Source organism: Nerophis ophidion, linkage group LG22, assembly GCF_033978795.1.
Source record: "Nerophis ophidion isolate RoL-2023_Sa linkage group LG22, RoL_Noph_v1.0, whole genome shotgun sequence".
Classification (NCBI taxonomy): domain Eukaryota; kingdom Metazoa; phylum Chordata; class Actinopteri; order Syngnathiformes; family Syngnathidae; genus Nerophis; species Nerophis ophidion.
Window position 1 is genome coordinate 1,032,765 of NC_084632.1, and position 21,477 is coordinate 1,054,241.

The window sequence follows — 21,477 nt, forward strand, 5'->3', positions numbered from 1 at the left end:
ACAATATATGCAAGTATGCTGATGCTCCTTCTGTACGTAACAACCTGTTATCTCTAAACAGCACACATCACATAATTGTACATTTGTCAATTGCTATTTTAAAATAGGAGAAAATGTCTGAATTCTTTTGTGGCTTTATGTTGCTATATTTGAAGTAGTAATATTTATTAGAAGACCTCAGCAGTATTTCAAATCTAATACCAACCTAAATTGTTGTTTTTTTTTAACATTGCACTGTATGTAACAGTACATCAAGTGTTTATGGCATTCTGCGTCTCTACCCGGTAAATGAATACAGAGCAGAGTTTAGCCAGCTATCGAGCTAAAGAAATTGCAGCTTGAAAAGCCTTTTTTCAGTTTGGGTGAAATACAAAAGACACATTTTTGCTAATTTGATCATTTTACATATTCATAAATAATATTGTGGTGGAAGTGATTAATAAAACCGAACAGATGCTACCCGTGCTCTTACTTTGAAAGCAATACAAGCCTTTGCCAAAAAGGAGACATGCTTCAGTGCAAGAGTGTTTTTATTCATGGCCACAAAGACACACGGAGTGTTTATAGTACGACATTTAAATCTTATTGAATGCTGCAACGTCCACACTTTGAACCTGAAATACAACCACAGAAAAGCACCAGAATTAGTCTTTATGCAAATATTTTGTATACAATTATAGTAAATACATCTAATATTTCTACACTTAAGAGCTTCTTTTTTTTTTAAACTACTGAAATACGTTTTACGTATAAAAAAATAGTCTTATGTGACAATTGTAAATGTCAGCAGAGGTGTCAAAAGTGTCGAGTGGGAGTCATTTGCTGAACATTATTATTATTTTTTTTTAAATTGAAAGAAAAAAATCCAACAACCAAAACATACACCTAACGTAATTGTTTCCTCAGTAAAAAAAAAAAACAACTCCCATGTGATTAGGGTTTTAAGATTGACAATATAAGAAATATGTAACTATATTTGATACGTTTTATTATAAACACGTGCTGTTTTAGACCGCAATGTTAAATTAAGGACATCTACAATCTATGTCTGCTTAGTTGTTGTGTAGCTGCTCACTCATGTATTTTGACAAAATTCCTGTGAGAATCCTGCGTGTGATTGACGCATTAAGTAGTGGGACCAACCAGGACTGGCTGCAGGTATCCTCTGTGAGCAAATACCGTATCATCTTTCTCACTTATCAGGTCGGTAGTGCATTCCTCAGATTTTTCATTCACGCCTTCAGTGAGGGATGAGGCAAAATCTCACCCAGATCCACTTTAGTAGTCTTAAGCCTACCATGTTTACATTTTGTAAAATGATTTGACAAACAGAAGAAAATGTCCTTCAATAAAGCCAAGGTTGGACCTGACATGTTAAGTTTGTACAAGTAAACATGTTGCAGGACCGCTTGTATCGAAGCTCATGCTGGAGATTTTTGATGCAAGCTGATACTTTTGTTTAGCTGATGTTGGATTGGGACACTCCTAGTTATCAAATATGTATTTAATGTAGAGGTAGGCTGTCACGCCAACACAATGTGGAAGAAGTGAAGGGCTGCCACTATTTTGCTGACACAGCAGCTACAGAATTATTCAGATCAAGTATTTTAGGTTTTGAATCTAATGAAATACCTAATTGCTATGTTTAATATTTTTGAGATAAGAGTCCCTTTGGTAAATGTTTCCACCTCTGCCCATTCAAAGTAGTAAAAACAACTCACGTAGTCTTCAAACTTGGTGATCTCCTCTTCCAGCAAGTCCGTCCCCACCTTGTCGTCTTCCACCACACAAGAGATCTGGAGCTTCTTGATGCCGTAGCCCACCAGGACCAGCTTGGAGGCGCCCCACAACAGGCCGTCAGCCTGCACCGAGCGCACACACTCCTCCAGCTTGGCCATGTCGGTTTCATCGTCCCACTGAAGAAACACAGGTGTCATCCATGAAGAGCTTCTGCTCCCTGTTAATCACATCTACTCTAAGGAGGTTCTTACTGGTTTGACGTCCAGTAAGATGGAGGACTTGGCAATGACGCTGGGTTTCTTGGCCTTTCTCTCCGCATACTCCTTCAACCGCTGCTCTTTCAGTTTCTCTGCCTCTTCGTCGTCGTCATCACTACCAAACAAGTCCAAATCGTCTTCGTCTTCGTCTTTTGCGGGTGTGATAGTCTTCTGCTGCATGGTAGTGCCCTGAAGACAGTCACATGTAGAATTACACAAACATAATAGGAGAGTATTCACACTATTTGACTTTTTACAAATAAGGTGTCCTGATATAATTTATACACTTTTGATACAATACCGATACCGGAGCCTTGAGAATTGACCAGTACTGATACTGATGATATCAGCACAACTCATACATAGTTTTATTATTTTAGTGTTAAATGTTACAAAAGGCTTGATCAATTTGAAGAATAGATGTCCAATGTTTTTTTTTGCCAATATCCCGATATCGTCCAACTCTTAATTACTGATATCAACCGATACCGATATATAGAGTGGTGGAATGAACACATTATTATGCCTAATTTTGTTGTGATGCCCCACTGGATGCATTAAACAATGTAACAAGGTTGTCCAAAATAAATCAACTCAAGTTATGTAAAAAAATGCCAACATGGCACTGCCATATTTATTATTGAAGCCAAAAAGTGCAGCATTTTTTTAACATGCCTCAAAACTGGATCAGGACACCCCCCGTTTAAACCTAATTCAATAATGGTACCTATTACTTTTTAATCAAATTGTAGAAAACAGCTCTTACAACATGACAAATGTCTGATATGTATTAAAAATAATGTAGATAAGTATTCACAGCATTTGTCATGAAGCTGAGACGCATCACGCCTCCACTCATCTCCAGAGGTTTCCACAGCTGTGGTCAACTCAGGTGACTGTCCAGGATTTGGAATGACAAGTGTTCATAAAAGCTCTCACACTTGACCAAAGTGTGCATCCAAAAGGCTGCGACTACTTATGTTTGTTATTTCCTACTCTTCTATTATGAACATTTATACTCAGTGGCCTCCTAGTGGTTAGAGTGTCCGTCCTGAGATGGGTAGGTTGTGAGTTCAAACCCTGGCCGAGTCATACCAGAAACTATAAAAATGGGACTCATTACCTCCCTGCTTAACACTCAGCATCAAAGCTGGGAATTGGGGGTTAAATCACCAAAAATGATTCCCGGTCGCGGCACCGCTGCTGCTCACTGCTCCCCTCACCTCAAGGGTGATGGGTCAAATGCAGAGGACACATTTCACCACACCTAGTGTGTGTGTGACATAATAATTGCTACTTTAACTTCATACATCTTCTATGAACAAACATTGTACAATTAGGTAAAACTCCAAAATAATGGTACTTTACTGCACAGTAAGTGTAGCACTGAATATTTGATGTTCTCCTGATAGTGAGCAAAGTGATGAGTATTTGATATTTACATTAGTGTAGGGGAGTGAAGGAGCTGATGGCACCGCTACAGGGGACTTTTCCAGGACTGCTACCCGACTTTCCAGCTTGAACAGTGCTGCTCTTAAATCGTGCACCACTGCAACACAACAAGGGGGGAAGTCAGTAGCAGGTTCAAGTGTGTCAACATTTTTTATTTATTTAGTCATATGGAATATTTTTATTGTATGAAATGTCACTGTACTTGGAATATTTGTAAAATCTCACCTTGATGTAAGCTATGGTTCTCCAGTTCCAGGCTCTTTATTCTGGTGGCCATTTCTTGGTCAGTTGTGTTGCTGCTGCAGTTGTTCTGCAAGACAAGACCCAGACCTTGTTGGTAAGCGAGCAGAGCTGGATTTTAACCATCATCATCATCATCAGAATAAGCCTGGACTGATCCCGGGTCCAAAACTAGAAGCAGCCAATGGGTTGGATCATACTCTTCCAACCACTGGTCTGGCTGTAGCCTATGTGCCAATACCAGCCTCTTCCAATTAAATCCTCTTAAATTGTTACGCTCAACACCTGTTGCTGATTGGCAATCTGGGCACACTTGTTCCGGGTTGCCAATCAGGCATCTTTATCAAATCAAATCAAATCAACTTTATTTATAAAGCACACTTCAAATGGACCACAGGGGTAGCCACAGTGCTGTACAATAGGCAGGTTAAAAGATAAAACGAGGACCGAGCAAACAACACAAACAGAACATGATCAAAATTATAACTTACTGAAATAATTATATTTATATAGCACTTTTTCACAATTGTCCTTAAGCGCTATACATTGACAAGTCTGGCATTGGGAGCAAGGTGGGTACAATGTCTTGCCCAAGGACACATCGGCAGTGACTGGGATGGCAGAAGCTGGAATCAAACCAGGAACCCTGAAGTTTCTGGATGGCCGCTCTACCCGGCTATGTGTCTGCCTTGCCAGTGTTTCACCTGCCAGCCCAAGTCCAGTAAAAGTGCTTCCGGGTAAACTTGTTGTCAGCCCTGAAGCTAAAATGCTCCCATTAGTTTGAAACCATAAAAAAACAAAGAAAGTTGATCATCAAAACCTGTAAAACACAAATACAATGAAAGCGTACACACATATGAATATTTGCATCAAAAACAAATCATAATTTTAGAAATATCGACCAGAAATATAGTATTTTGTCAGTGTTTGTATTTATTTGTTGCCAAAACTTGTTCCGGTGCCAATAAAACTTGTTCTACATTGTCATGTTTTTGCCGATACCAAATCTTCCTGGCAGTGTGTGAGAGGATCTTCCAGGCTACCACTTAGTAAGGATGGGTATTGAATCTGATACTTTATCCTGCTGACACATAATCATTGTGCCATGTTTCTGTACCAGGGTTGTTGCATGTGACGTCACACCCAGCTGCTGACTCAGTGTACCAGGGTTGTTGCATGTGACGTCACACCCAGCTGCTGACTCACTGTACCAGGGTTGTTGCATGTGACGTCACACCCAGCTGCTGACTCAGTGTACCAGGGTTGTTGCATGTGACGTCACACCCAGCTGCTGACTCACTGTACCAGGGTTGTTGCATGTGACGTCACACCCAGCTGCTGACTCAGTGTACCAGGGTTGTTGCATGTGACGTCACACCCAGCTGCTGACTCAGTGTACCAGGGTTGTTGCATGTGACGTCACACCCAGCTGCTGACTCACTGTACCAGGGTTGTTGCATGTGACGTCACACCCAGCTGCTGACTCAGTGTACCAGGGTTGTTGCATGTGACGTCACACCCAGCTGCTGACTCACTGTACCAGGGTTGTTGCATGTGACGTCACACCCAGCTGCTGACTCACTGTACCAGGGTTGTTGCATGTGACGTCACACCCAGCTGCTGACTCACTGTACCAGGGTTGTTGCATGTGACGTCACACCCAGCTGCTGACTCAGTGTACCAGGGTTGTTGCATGTGACGTCACACCCAGCTGCTGACTCACTGTACCAGGGTTGTTGCATGTGACGTCACACCCAGCTGCTGACTCACTGTACCAGGGTTGTTGCATGTGACGTCACACCCAGCTGCTGACTCACTGTACCAGGGTTGTTGCATGTGACGTCACACCCAGCTGCTGACTCAGTGTACCAGGGTTGTTGCATGTGACGTCACACCCAGCTGCTGACTCACTGTACCAGGGTTGTTGCATGTGACGTCACACCCAGCTGCTGACTCAGTGTACCAGGGTTGTTGCATGTGACGTCACACCCAGCTGCTGACTCACTGTACCAGGGTTGTTGCATGTGACGTCACACCCAGCTGCTGACTCACTGTACCAGGGTTGTTGCATGTGACGTCACACCCAGCTGCTGACTCACTGTACCAGGGTTGTTGCATGTGACGTCACACCCAGCTGCTGACTCAGTGTACCAGGGTTGTTGCATGTGACGTCACACCCAGCTGCTGACTCACTGTACCAGGGTTGTTGCATGTGACGTCACACCCAGCTGCTGACTCAGTGTACCAGGGTTGTTGCATGTGACGTCACACCCAGCTGCTGACTCAGTGTACCAGGGTTGTTGCATGTGACGTCACACCCAGCTGCTGACTCACTGTACCAGGGTTGTTGCATGTGACGTCACACCCAGCTGCTGACTCAGTGTACCAGGGTTGTTGCATGTGACGTCACACCCAGCTGCTGACTCACTGTACCAGGGTTGTTGCATGTGACGTCACACCCAGCTGCTGACTCACTGTACCAGGGTTGTTGCATGTGACGTCACACCCAGCTGCTGACTCACTGTACCAGGGTTGTTGCATGTGACGTCACACCCAGCTGCTGACTCAGTGTACCAGGGTTGTTGCATGTGACGTCACACCCAGCTGCTGACTCACTGTACCAGGGTTGTTGCATGTGACGTCACACCCAGCTGCTGACTCACTGTACCAGGGTTGTTGCATGTGACGTCACACCCAGCTGCTGACTCAGTGTACCAGGGTTGTTGCATGTGACGTCACACCCAGCTGCTGACTCACTGTACCAGGGTTGTTGCATGTGACGTCACACCCAGCTGCTGACTCAGTGTACCAGGGTTGTTGCATGTGACGTCACACCCAGCTGCTGACTCACTGTACCAGGGTTGTTGCATGTGACGTCACACCCAGCTGCTGACTCACTGTACCAGGGTTGTTGCATGTGACGTCACACCCAGCTGCTGACTCACTGTACCAGGGTTGTTGCATGTGACGTCACACCCAGCTGCTGACTCACTGTACCAGGGTTGTTGCATGTGACGTCACACCCAGCTGCTGACTCAGTGTACCAGGGTTGTTGCATGTGACGTCACACCCAGCTGCTGACTCACTGTACCAGGGTTGTTGCATGTGACGTCACACCCAGCTGCTGACTCAGTGTACCAGGGTTGTTGCATGTGACGTCACACCCAGCTGCTGACTCAGTGTACCAGGGTTGTTGCATGTGACGTCACACCCAGCTGCTGACTCACTGTACCAGGGTTGTTGCATGTGACGTCACACCCAGCTGCTGACTCAGTGTACCAGGGTTGTTGCATGTGACGTCACACCCAGCTGCTGACTCAGTGTACCAGGGTTGTTGCATGTGACGTCACACCCAGCTGCTGACTCACTGTACCAGGGTTGTTGCATGTGACGTCACACCCAGCTGCTGACTCACTGTACCAGGGTTGTTGCATGTGACGTCACACCCAGCTGCTGACTCACTGTACCAGGGTTGTTGCATGTGACGTCACACCCAGCTGCTGACTCAGTGTACCAGGGTTGTTGCATGTGACGTCACACCCAGCTGCTGACTCACTGTACCAGGGTTGTTGCATGTGACGTCACACCCAGCTGCTGACTCAGTGTACCAGGGTTGTTGCATGTGACGTCACACCCAGCTGCTGACTCACTGTACCAGGGTTGTTGCATGTGACGTCACACCCAGCTGCTGACTCACTGTACCAGGGTTGTTGCATGTGACGTCACACCCAGCTGCTGACTCACTGTACCAGGGTTGTTGCATGTGACGTCACACCCAGCTGCTGACTCAGTGTACCAGGGTTGTTGCATGTGACGTCACACCCAGCTGCTGACTCAGTGTACCAGGGTTGTTGCATGTGACGTCACACCCAGCTGCTGACTCACTGTACCAGGGTTGTTGCATGTGACGTCACACCCAGCTGCTGACTCACTGTACCAGGGTTGTTGCATGTGACGTCACACCCAGCTGCTGACTCACTGTACCAGGGTTGTTGCATGTGACGTCACACCCAGCTGCTGACTCACTGTACCAGGGTTGTTGCATGTGACGTCACACCCAGCTGCTGACTCACTGTACCAGGGTTGTTGCATGTGACGTCACACCCAGCTGCTGACTCACTGTACCAGGGTTGTTGCATGTGACGTCACACCCAGCTGCTGACTCAGTGTACCAGGGTTGTTGCATGTGACGTCACACCCAGCTGCTGACTCAGTGTACCAGGGTTGTTGCATGTGACGTCACACCCAGCTGCTGACTCAGTGTACCAGGGTTGTTGCATGTGACGTCACACCCAGCTGCTGACTCAGTGTACCAGGGTTGTTGCATGTGACGTCACACCCAGCTGCTGACTCAGTGTACCAGGGTTGTTGCATGTGACGTCACACCCAGCTGCTGACTCAGTGTACCAGGGTTGTTGCATGTGACGTCACACCCAGCTGCTGACTCACTGTACCAGGGTTGTTGCATGTGACGTCACACCCAGCTGCTGACTCACTGTACCAGGGTTGTTGCATGTGACGTCACACCCAGCTGCTGACTCACTGTACCAGGGTTGTTGCATGTGACGTCACACCCAGCTGCTGACTCAGTGTACCAGGGTTGTTGCATGTGACGTCACACCCAGCTGCTGACTCACTGTACCAGGGTTGTTGCATGTGACGTCACACCCAGCTGCTGACTCAGTGTACCAGGGTTGTTGCATGTGACGTCACACCCAGCTGCTGACTCACTGTACCAGGGTTGTTGCATGTGACGTCACACCCAGCTGCTGACTCACTGTACCAGGGTTGTTGCATGTGACGTCACACCCAGCTGCTGACTCAGTGTACCAGGGTTGTTGCATGTGACGTCACACCCAGCTGCTGACTCACTGTACCAGGGTTGTTGCATGTGACGTCACACCCAGCTGCTGACTCACTGTACCAGGGTTGTTGCATGTGACGTCACACCCAGCTGCTGACTCAGTGTACCAGGGTTGTTGCATGTGACGTCACACCCAGCTGCTGACTCAGTGTACCAGGGTTGTTGCATGTGACGTCACACCCAGCTGCTGACTCACTGTACCAGGGTTGTTGCATGTGACGTCACACCCAGCTGCTGACTCACTGTACCAGGGTTGTTGCATGTGACGTCACACCCAGCTGCTGACTCAGTGTACCAGGGTTGTTGCATGTGACGTCACACCCAGCTGCTGACTCACTGTACCAGGGTTGTTGCATGTGACGTCACACCCAGCTGCTGACTCAGTGTACCAGGGTTGTTGCATGTGACGTCACACCCAGCTGCTGACTCAGTGTACCAGGGTTGTTGCATGTGACGTCACACCCAGCTGCTGACTCAGCCTGCTCTTGAACTGCAGCACTTGGCCATCACTCCAGCGGCACTGAGAGCTGACTCTGCCAAACTACCTCTTGGTAATGTTGCAATTTTCAATGCCTACAAATAAGGCTGGGCGATAAATCGATATAGCGCGGGTTTGTCTCTGTGCGATATAGAAAATGACTATCGTGATATTCGAGTATACGTTCTAACAGACAACTGTAATTTGTAAAGTGTGGGGCAAAAGTGTTGCTACAAAAATTAGCATTACTGCTAATATGTAGCATCATTTGAAAAGTCACGCGCTGGAGAATGAAGAGTGCTTGAAACTCCGCATGTCAACATCTCCATTTGGTGCCACACCAACAAAATGCTGAAGCAACCATTTCCACATCAACACCGTATGAAAAAACTAGTGAACAACATAAGGAGATAACGTCCGCAGTAAACTACCACATAGCAATTTGATTTCCTATTATGCAGCTAATTTTTATTTGACAGTTATTGAAATATCTTGTGTGACATCATGCACAAAAGTGCACTTTATTTATTTTTAACTATTGTAGTGGCGTTCTGTACAAAAAGTACACTTTAATTTAGTGTTGTTTTGGTATGTCAGGGGTCGGCAACCCAAAATGTTGAAAGAGCCATTTTGGTCCAGAAAAAATACTAAAAAATTGGTTTGGATCCGCAAAAAATTAAAAGCCTTCTATAAGTGATATATAATGAAGTCAACACATGATGTATATGTCTATTAGTTATATTAGCCTGCTATCAAATTGACTTTACAAGTCTTACACAAGTGTTGTAATGAAGACAACACATGACACTACTTTTATTTTTACAACATTGGAAAACATTAGTGAATCTTCTCAGAGGGTGAGATAACTCCTCTAAATGACTGTCTTGGAAGGGCCAAAAGTATAGATGTGTGTGTCCAAGTTAAAGGAAATGGCGGGCTGTCTTCTTCTAATGGATTTATTAGAATCTATGCAAGCTGGGTAACGTTTGCTGTGGTCTGGAACAACATGGCACACAAACAACTATCAGAAATGCAGCCAATATTGCATACAGATAATATGTCATGAGAAATGCAGATAAAAATTAAATACAGAGGACATAGGAAATTAAATGAGCTCAAATATAGCTACAAGTGAGGCATAATGATGCAATATGTACATAATGCCAGCCGAAATAGCATGTTAGCATCGATTAGCTTGCTGTCATGCAGTGACCAAATATGCTTGATAAACACTCCACACAAGTCAATAACATCAACAAAGCTCACCTTTGTGCATTCATGCACCGTATAAAACGTTTTGCTGAACAAAATGAGCCAAAGGAGTGGCATAAAATGTGTATTTCTCTGGCATGTTGAAGAAAGTTATACATGTAAACAAACTACGGTGAGTTCAAAGACCGCCAAAATGAGGAAAAAACGGCGCTCGCCAAAGACTCATCAGAGAATCATGTTTAATATACACAGTGGGATTTCTAACAATTAGGGAGGATTGTGTCATGTTTTCCTCCAACAGAAACCCTATTAAAACAAAAATATAGTTTTCCCCCCATCTTTTTCTATTTTAATACATTTTTGAAAAAGCTCCGGGGAGCCAGTAGGGCAGCACTAAAGAGCCGCAGGTTGCAGACCCCTGTGGTATGTCATGTTAGTGACATCATTCACAAAAGTGCACTTTTAAAATGTCTCTGACAATATTGCACTTTCTGTTTTGGAAATGACATGAATGTCTGTGCCACTGCTTAATAACTGTTTCATAAATACACTTTTGGTCAATTGACTTAGTTGTGATTTCCCTTCCTGCATGAAAGTTTAAAAGTAGCATATAATAATGCAGTATGAAGAAGAATGTTTTAGTGTAGATACATAGAATCATCATACTGCTGTGATTAAATACATCAAGGCTAAGATAAAATATCCAGATATACGTATATTGTGTATCGTGACATGGCCTAAAAATATTGAGGTATCAATAAAAGGCCATATCACCCAGCCCTACCGAAATTCTTCTTCAAAAACCAAATCATATGAAAAATGGGTTGTGTTAAAACCAAAGCAGCTTCCTACTTTGTCTTATAATTAAAAGCACAATTGTACTTACTCCTGCTAGCGACTTCTGGATGTTCTCTCGAGCGCGGGCTATGTCTTGAAGGATGGTGTTCGCTCCCACGTCCTTGAGAAAGACAAAGAGAAGAAAAATAATTACCAATGCTGCATTATAATAAAAGTAAACAAGACTGAGCTTTGGGTATGACTGCAATATGCCACGTACACAGACTGCCTGTGCTGTATGTGAGGAGCAATTCACACGCTCGAAGAAACGCCTTTCGGCCTCATCGTAGCGAGTTTTGTCAAACCAGATCTTCTCCTGGACCAGAAAGTTGACGGCGCTCATGTTTCTAGAACAGAAGGAGGGAGAGAGGGAGGTATGAACAAGACTGTGCAGGTATTACTGTTGGGGTGACTAATTGCAAAGATAGGATGCACTACTCTTAACAACTCTAAAACAAATCAAATATAAAACGTGTGTGATGAAATGTGATGTCACACAATACGATCAGTCCCAAAAAAATGGGAAATTAAAACTCAAAACACAGAAAAGAGGTAATAAATTAAGACAAAATCTGATGAGTGTGCTTCCAAGCATTTGAAAAGAAAAGTAAATGAGGAGGAAAAGGGATGAAAGGAAGAGAAATGCCTAAATGGATCCCGTCTCCAGCTTTAGTCATACTTTTCCGTTGGTCGGACAGTGGAGTCGGTCGTTTTGGGCGTCCAACCTTTCTTTGGCATGGCAGCGTCATCCACGTGGAAACGTCTCTCTGCTTCATCAAAGCGCCACTTGTCCAACCACACGCGCTCGCTGTCAGCGTGAAGAAAGAAAGAGACGCCCAAATCCTGCCTCTCCTGCTTGTCAGGCATCTCAACCGGCTCCTCCTCCTCTTGGATGGGGTGCAGGGCGTGGAAAACCTCCGCCTTCGCCTGCGAGACCACTCGCTTTTCCTCCACCGCCACTTCCTCCTCTTCTTCCACAAGGCTTGGAGAGGGGCCGCTATTCCTCGGGGTGGCGGCGCAGGAGGACGGTTTGGATGAGTTGTTGCCGTACAGATTTTGGTAGAAGGTAGCTTCGGCACGATCGTACATCGGCTTCTCCAGCCAAACATTTCTGCAGAGTTCTGCTATAATGGGGGCGTGTCCGTTAACCGGCTGAGTGGTTGGTGTGACAGAAGTTGGCGTGGGAGCTTGAGACTGGTACCCTTCATCGGGTGTTCTGGGTGTGATGGAGATCTGACCGTCAGTTGGCTGCATGGCTTCAAGTTGGTGGCCAGCTTGTTTACAGTCTTTTTTTTTTCCGGAACGTGATGCCTTAGTAGAGCAGGGCTTTTTATTTTGGGATGAGCCATTTAGCTTCGCGGTCCCTTTGGATGAGCTTGCCAGCCAGCACTGGTTGAGGCTCTCTGCTTGCTCGTAGATGCCGCGTTCGAACCACACATTGGCACACTCGGACTGCAGGCCAATCAGTCCAGCTCTGAAGTCGGACGGCTGCCTTGTGCTCATGTCAGATGTCTCTTCACTTTTGCCGTCGACATTGCCCTCGGGGCCGCGCTCAGGTTTAGATGAGCGCTTCTTGCTGCGACGCCTTTTTCCATTTCGCTTGCCGTTTCCGTTCAAGCTTGCACTCTCCGGAGAGGATGACGTCGAGTGGTTGGAGCTGGCCTCGTTTCTAGACTCGGCTACCACGTCGCTTGAACGATCCCCCCGACTGTGGGCGGAAGTCATTTGAGCCAACAGATCCGTTGCAGAACACCGGGGGGTCTTCTTTGACATCTTTGATCAGTTAGAGGAAAAAGAAAAGGCTTGTGGATTAGTCGAAGAAAAGCACAAGGAATTAAGGCAAAAGAGGGATAGTTAAAGCCTCTTTCACACATGCACTTAAAAAGATCACTTCTCACTCTGCAGACTTATTGATCATATTTACAGAAACAGAAATGTCAATATGACCGTAAACGGGAATATTCTATAGACAGGTAATCAAACTATTGTTTTATCTGAATAAGAGTTAGCATTGAGGTTAACTACGTATGTCTGAGTAGTTCCAATACATGACCATATGTCTGGTATTTAAAGGGGAACTGCACTTTTTGGGGAATTTTGCCTATCGTTCACAATCATTATGAAATACAGGACGGATGTTTTTTTTTAAAATGCATTCTAAATATTAAATAAATATCTGCTTACAGCGGAGCCAATGGGAGCTCCACTATTCCGCTCATAAAATCCGATTAAATAACCATTCGAAAAGCGTTAACAATACGCCATTTACATTTCCTGACTTGAATATTAACCAAGTATTGGTGATATTGTTATTTATTACAAGCGCTAACACAGACAAACTATTTATAGTGGCAACATTATCACTCCTCTATGTCCCTAAGTTTACATCATCGAGTGGTCTGCTGTTTCCTATAAGATTATTGTGGATATCAAATCATTACTCTCACCTGAAAAGTACATGTCTGAGGAAATAATTAGACAAATTGGGACACTTTGATAGTCATTTAGGACTTTATACTGGCGAGAATGACTTGTTCCCCCCCGACACCCACACCGTTTGTTCGTGAAGATTGACACATTTTTCATCTAAATGGTAATTTATGAACATCCTAATGACCGCAAACATTGTACAGTAGGTGGTGTTTTATAATGTTTGTGCAGTGAGCAAAAATCAGTGATGAAGAAAAAAAAGGTTAATAAGAAAATTACATAAATAACAAGTGTTAAATGGAGGTGTTTACATTTTTTTTACAGGGACTCTATGATCAAAATTGAACGGCTCCCATAGGCTCCATTGTAAGCCGACTTTTGATCAAATGTATGATATTTAAAATGCAAAAAAAAAAAAAAAATATCCAACCGTCGTCATGTCTTTCATAATGATTGTGAACGATAGGCAAAATACCACAAAAAGTTCAGTTTCCCTTTAAGACTAATTGTGCAAGTGTGAAATGGCATCTTGGGACAATGCCTGAGTTTATGCAAGACAAGTTAAAATCACAATAGGTTATGCTTGAAAATAACACATGGTATTGTAAAAAAAAAAAAAGCAAAAGCAATTAGCAGCATGCAAAAGAATGAAAGAGCCATGCAGACGAACAATGGCCAGCAGAATGAAATGATTAGAAGGCAATCTGAGAATAGTTCTACTTATGATGTGTCCATAACTCAAAGAAATACGTTTGGAAAATTCACTCATTTATTTTTTAACGCTTATATTATTTAGGGTCATGAGTGATCTGGAGAAACATGTAAAATAGTTGTATTTTAATACCAAATCTTAATTTTTGTATCCAAAATTCAACAATAGAGTTAAAACAATGTGTGTATCTGCTGAGTAGTCAGTAATAAGTAAACAACATTAACAAGAGTAGATAAAATAAGTACATAGGGTTGTAATGATAAACGGTAATATTGATAACAGCGGTAAAACTACCAACGTTTTAAATTAGACTGATCGAAAAACCGTAAAGGATAACTGCGCTTTGATAAACTCTCGGATTGACTGGCGCCAGCTTGAATGCTAACATGAAAAGAAGGTACATGAACATCTTTCGTCATTAGGAAACGACATATGCTTATCTAAATTATACAAACACATCATTGTTTGAGAAACTAGGCTATTTAACTGTGCACATTGAATCTTTGTACTTAGAGGAATATAAGACTAAGGTGGTTTCACGGTGCGATTAAGGACCGCCAAACAGAATAGAATGCCATAATGCCTGACAGAAATAACAATAATAATAATAGATTTTGTTATGTACTTTTCAACTTAATACATCTTAAAGTGCAGCAGTACAAACCGATAATTAAAACGATAAAAGCTTAGCCATTAAAACAGATAAAATACTGAGAGTAAAACCCTATCAGTGAAGCATGAGAAACAAACATCTTCCCAAGTGTAGGTTTTCTAATCGTGTTTATTTCAATAAATAACTCGTTCATAAGATTTCTGTGTGTAGGAGTACTTTTTGAGCACATTTAACATGACCGCGATAACAATAACTGTAATATGAAATCTTCATATCATTACATCCATACAAGTAGTGTATGTCTCTCATTGCCCTAAATAAAGTTGAAATTAATATTTAATAGATAAATATATTTCAACGAGAGACAAGAATATCTACAAACAACATCGTTAATCTTAAACATTGTTTAAGGGAAGTAAGAATGTAATGTCTTATTCAACAATTTACACACTGACATCCAACAATTCAAAATATATCAGTGCATAGTGGAAATTTTGTTTTCAAGTACCGTATTTTCTGGAGTATAAGTCGCACCTGCTGAAAATGCATTATAAAGAAGGGAAAAAAAAACATATATAAGTCGCACTGGAGTATATGTCGCATTCTTTGGGGAAAATCATTTGATAAAACCCAACAGCAAGAATAGACATTTGAAAGGCAATTTAAAATAAATAAAGAATAGTGAAGAACAGGCTGAATAAGTGTAGGTTATATGAGGCATAAATAAGCAACTGCTATGTTAACCTAACATATTATGGTAAGAGTCATTCAAATAACTATAACATATAGAACATGCTATACCTTTACCAAACTATCTCTCACTCCTAATCCATAAATCCCATGAAATCTTATACGTCTAGTCTCTTACGTGAATGAGATAAATAATATTAATTGATATTTTACGGTAATGTGTTAATACTTTCACACATAAGTTGCTCCTGAGTACAAGTCGCACCCCCGGCCAAACTATGAAAAAAACTGCGACTTAATAGTCCGAAAAATACGGTAGTCGGTCAAAGCAATTAGCTACATTTGAATACACTCAAAACATTTATATTAACTTTAAATTAATTTGGTTGGTTGAAACAGTATTAAAGTATTGTAAAGACGGGAGAAACAATCATGGGTCTTTTTTGTGTGTTTAAGGATCAGCATAACCAAAGCATTTGTCATTTAAACACAGCTTAAAACATTAACATCCACTTGCAAGACATGTAGAAAGATATGTTATACATACATGTAACCACTCCATAACACTTAGCTATTGGCATGTAGCATTCGCTATCTCAGTATTTCAGGATTCTTACTCGCCAAAGTTGCCATCGTATATTTAATTAAGATATAACCATTTTGCCCTCAAATTATGACTCAATGGCGAAGTCTGAAACGTTGCTGCTATGCTACACTTAGACACTAGAGTCCGTAGAAATCTTGCCAAAAATGTAATTTTGACCCAAAATGGCAGCATTTCTGTTCTTGTCCTGATAATAATAGTATTGTATATTAATAATTGCAGTTTCTATAAAAGGTATTTTGCTCAGGCTCTAAATATACACAAATGGTATTAGTGTTTGTGTAGTTTGACAGAAATTGACACTAATGCATATTAAATCAAAAATAATTGACATATTGTTCGATTAATACATTTCTTTTGGATCAAAACTGAGCAGTATTGTATGAAATCACATTACATTAATTAAATGGCAGCAATGTTAAAAATGCAAAAATAAATGTGCCGACATTACATATTAAATATACATATACTGTATTTACAAATTGATGTTACGCACAGCTCACATTTGATATTACAACATGCAGGCCATGCAGTTCTGATGAGATTCGTGTTGTTGAGAAGCAGGAAATGCCTTCGCGTTGTTTCACAATGTGAATCATCAGAGCCAACTGAACAATAACCAATAGACTTGAACAAAATGATTTGATGTACTTATGTTTTTGAGAAGACAGTTCCTGCTGCAGAGTAGAAAATCACAATAAAGGGTCTTATAAACTCACCTTCCAGATAAAGGTTCAAGCCTCAAAGTAAAAAAATCAAATGCTCAATTGTTCTTTTCATCCAGTTAACCGCAAGCAATTGGAAGAGAAATTTAACAATCACTGTCAAAATACAGTTATACTAAAGCAAACAGAACAGCATGCTTTAAGCACACATACAATTGTAGTTAGTCTTTGACCAGCCAAATTCGACCATGATACATCGACGTTCTAGCTATGGTTTTAACATGTGCTTATTTTTTGTGATTATGACACACCTCAAAGGCATGAAAAATCACTGACTACTTTGAGTGTTTACAATACTTTTTATACTACTACAAAGCTACTACTCACCCATGAGTTACAAGACGGTAAAGGTGACTATATACCGGTAGCTGTTATTTAATGTCTAGACTCAGTGCTCTCATTATGTTGAACATTTTATTTCAAAGGTCGTAAACATACAGTACAGGCCAAAAGTTTGTCCACACCTTCTCATTCAATGACTTTTCTTTATTTTCATGACTATTTACATTGTAGATTTTTTTTTTCATGACTATTTACATTGTAGATTGTCACTGGAGGCATCAAAACTAAGAATGATCACATGTGGAGTTATGTACTTAAAAAAATGTGAAATAACTGAAAACATGTTTTATAATCTAGATTCTTCAAAATAGCCACCCTTTGCTCTGATTACTGCTTTGCACACTCTTGGCATTCTCTTGATGAGCTCCAAGAGGTAGTCACATGAATTGAAATTAAACCTTTACCACTTTTGAGGTGTGTTTGGGGTCATTGTCCTGTTGGAACACCCAACTGCGCCCAAGACCCAACCTCCGGGCTGATTATTTTAGGTTGTCCTGAAGAATTTGGATGTAATCCTCTGTTTTCATTGTCCCCACATCTGCAGTCATCTCCAAGGTTTCTCATTATCCCATCGGGTTGAGTTTTTCCTTGCCATTATGTGGGATCTGAACCGAGGATGTCGTCGTGGCTTGTGCAGCCCTTCGAGACACTCGTGATTTAGGGCTATACATATAAACATTGACTGATTGATTTGATTGATTGTCATTCCTGTCAGTGTCATAGATAAAAGTTGTACAGTTAATAAATATCAAGTTATCAATTTTGGGGGATCACGATGACAGGAAATAATAGAGAAACACTGCATTAAGCTATCAAGACTCGTCCATGACCTTAGTCTTTAGATACCGGAAGAACTATATGACACATATATTGATTCATTGATTGAAACTTTTATTAGTAGATTGCACAGTACAGTACATATTCTGTACAATTGACAATAAATGATAACACCCCAATAAGTTTTTCAACTTGTTTAAGTCGGGGTTCATGTTAATCAACTCATGGTAATCAAATAAAGCAGTGGTTCTCCATTTTTTTTCAGTGATGTACCCCTTGTGAACATTTTAATCAGAGCAAAGCATTTTTGGTTGAAAAAAAGAGATGAAGAAGTAAAATACAGCACTAAGTCATCACTTTCTGATTTATTAAATTGTATAACAGTGCAAAATATTGCTCATTTGTAGTGGTCTTTCTTCAACTATTTGGAAAAAAATATATAAAATAACTAAAAAAACTTGTTGAAAAATAAACAAGTGATTCAATTATAAATAAATATTTCTAATCAGCAGCTTAAAGTGCCTTCTTTGGGGATTGTAATAGAGATCCATCTGGATTCATCAACTTACTTCTAAACATTTCTTCACAAAAAAATTAATCTTTAACATCAATATTTATGGATCATGTCCACAAAAAATCTAGCTGTCAACACTGAATATTGCATTGTTGTATTTCTTTTCACACTTTATGGACTTACATTCATATTTTGTTGAAATATTATTCAATGAATATATTTATAAAGGATTATTGAATTGTTGCTTTTTTGGAATATTAAAAAAAAATCTCACGTACCCCTTGGCATACCTTCAAGTACCCCCATTTTTGAAGCACTGCTATAAATACAACAATACTGTTACTATACAATAGTGAGGGGCGCAGGCATAGACTCAATATATATATATATATATATATATATATATATATATTATATATATATATATATATATATATCATTTATTGTTACACCTTTTTTGTAAGGGGCGCCGGAAGTCGGCAGAACCGTCAGCGATCCTGTAATGTTTGTCTAAACTTGAACGGGATTGTGCTTAAAGTCCTAATTCCCCCTCGGGATTAATAAAGTATTTTGATTGTGATTAAAAAGAATGTGAGGCCGCCATTGAGGCAGTGAAGCCTTTAGTCATGCTCGTTAAAAATATAAGCATATTAAATTTGACCTAATGTTACACTACTGTTCGGCGCTTTATGACATGATGGTTATGAAATTGTATAATAATAATATTAATAATAATATAGACTTTGAAGACGTTGTCCTGGCGGCGTCATCGCGATAGCCGCTAAGCTAGCCCCGGCTAACATGTCCAGGAAATATAATATTTAATGTTCATATAAAGTACTTTTACCTTCCTGCTTATTTAAAAGACACATGTCAACAAAGAATCCCTGGAAAGTGATGAATGGAGGTTAATGTGACTTACTGCTGTGTGCTGAGGCCGCCGCAGGAGACACGTTGTAGAGGAGGAGGGGGAGGAGGAGGGGAGGGGGGCGTCTTTCAAGATGGAGGAAGGAGACAAAAGCTTCCTTTTTATTATGATGTAGTCCAGGGGTGTCCAAACATTTTGACTTCGGGGCTAGAAAATAAGAATATATACACATATATATATGTATATATATATTAGGGTTTTACGGTATACCAGTATAAGTATAGTACAGCGATACTATACCGCCTCTAAAATGCACTGGTCATTTTCTCATCACGCTTTGTAGTGGATGGCTGTAATTTATTTATTTTTGTATGGTGATTGGACTTTTTTTTATAATATCCACAAAGTTTAGTGACCTTGTCTGTTTACATTTGGTATTGGGTGGATTTTTTTTTTTTTTTGCACCATGACTAGGCAAGGTTATTTGCATAAATAGATGCTGCACATTCCAAACATAAAAAGTAATTGACCAGGAAAAAATTAATGTCCACGAGTTTGAGTCAAAATCTCAGCATTTAAAATGTTATACATTTGAAATTAATGCAATCTCCCTGCAGGCAAAATGAGATGTTCTTATTTAAATAGGGATAGCAGGTCCATTCTATGCCATACTTGATCATTTCGCGATATTGCCATATTTTTGCTGAAAGGATTTAGTAGAGAACATCGACAATACATTTGCAACTTTTGGTCGCTAATAAAAAAGCCTTGTCTGTACCGGAAGTAGCAGACGATGGGTGCGTGACATCACGGGTTGTGGAGCTCCTCACATCTGAACATTGTTTACAATCATGGCCACCAGCACCGAGAGCGATTCGGACCGAGAAAGCGACGATTTCCCCAATAATTTGAGCGAGGATGAAAGATTTGTGGATGAGGAAAGTTAGAGTGAAGCACTAGAAGAAAAAAAAAGGCGACGGCAGTGGGAGCGATTCAGATGTCATTAGACACATTTACTAAGATAATTCTGGAAAATCCCTTATCTGCTAATTGTGTTACTAGTTTTTTCTTGTGAAATTATAAAGCCATACCTGAAAGTCGAAGGGGTGTGTTGACCACCAGTGTCTCTGATGGAAGCCATGGAGTAGCCAAGAAAGTCGAAGATGCCTCTTTGACAGCTGCTCATGTCTCCGGTAAGAGACGACTTATTACCACAATTTTCTCACCGAAACCTGCCGCTTGACTGTTCTGTTCCATAGTAAAGCTTCACAACAAACAAAGAAACACCGGCTGTGTTTTGGTTGCTAAAGGCAGCTTCAATCCACCGCTTTCCACCAACATCTTTCTTCTTTGACGTCTCCATTATTAATTGAACAAATTGCAAAAGATTCAGGAACACAGATGTCCAAAATACTGTGTAATTATGCCATTAAATCGGACGACTTTTAGCCGTGAGTGGTGCTGGCATAAAATGTCCACTCCAACCAATAATGTCGCAAGCACGCGTCAACATAAGCGTCATCATACCGCAACGTTTTCAACAGGATAACTCATGGGAAATTTAAAATTGTAATTTAGTAAAGTTAAAAGGCCGTATTTGCATGTGTTGCAATGTTAACATTTCATCATTGATATATAAACTATCAGACTGCGTGGTGGCTAGTAGTGGCTTTCAGTAGGCCTTTAAACTCATGTCTCGCGGGCCGCACTTTGGACACCCCTGATGTAGTCAAAACGCCTATATGGTTATATTTTTAATTAGTTATTATATGTTAATACAGTATATCATTTATTTCAAATAAACACTAATTTAGGCTGACCATATTGTGAAATCCCAAAAAGAAGACACATATATGCCAATGATACTCAAACTTGCTTTATAAATAATATATTTATTTAAATAAAGCATTTTTTTCTCCTGTGTTGACAGCAGTGTTGGCGCTAGGAATTTTCTAAATGGAGTCCCACAGTAAATGTTTTGGGGTCCCACTTTTTTGTAAGCGTTTTGAAAAACCAATGATAAACTTATGCATTGTCCTTTTATATCTCACATTCTATATTGTGTTTTGGAAAAAGGTTGTCCTCCTTCAAAATCGCTCTAAAACAACACCTCCAGGCAACT

General features: G+C 41.2%; 1 protein-coding gene across 2 annotated transcripts; it reads right to left on the reverse strand.

Moving 5' to 3' along the window:
* Positions 1 to 512: 512 nt before the first annotated feature.
* eef1db (eukaryotic translation elongation factor 1 delta b (guanine nucleotide exchange protein)) lies at positions 513 to 19,562 on the reverse strand. 2 transcript variants are annotated; one of them, XM_061882926.1, is made up of 8 exons: positions 19,410 to 19,562; positions 11,301 to 11,427; positions 11,130 to 11,201; positions 3,675 to 3,759; positions 3,440 to 3,546; positions 1,992 to 2,186; positions 1,722 to 1,916; positions 513 to 614 (listed from the first exon to the last, which is right to left on the reverse strand). In XM_061882926.1, exons 2-8 carry the CDS (start codon positions 11,421 to 11,423, stop codon positions 576 to 578), a joined length of 816 nt encoding a protein of 271 aa, XP_061738910.1. In that variant the 5' UTR covers positions 11,424 to 11,427; positions 19,410 to 19,562; the 3' UTR covers positions 513 to 575. The 2 variants fall into 2 exon arrangements, with proteins under 2 accessions (XP_061738910.1, XP_061738907.1); XM_061882923.1 differs by lacking the exon at positions 19,410 to 19,562 and adding an exon at positions 11,760 to 12,853.
* Positions 19,563 to 21,477: the final 1,915 nt, after the last annotated feature.

Coding starts and splice junctions, on each gene's coding strand:
- eef1db (XM_061882923.1), bottom strand. CDS start 12,853: ATGTCAAAGAAGACCCCCCGGTGTTCTGCAACGGATCTGTTGGCTCAA. Junction 2,187..3,439: donor CTTCACTCCCCTACACTAAT/GTAAATATCAAA, acceptor GACTGTCTTCAG/GGCACTACCATGCAGCAGAA. Junction 615..1,721: donor TCACCAAGTTTGAAGACTAC/GTGAGTTGTTTT, acceptor GTTGTATTTCAG/GTTCAAAGTGTGGACGTTGC.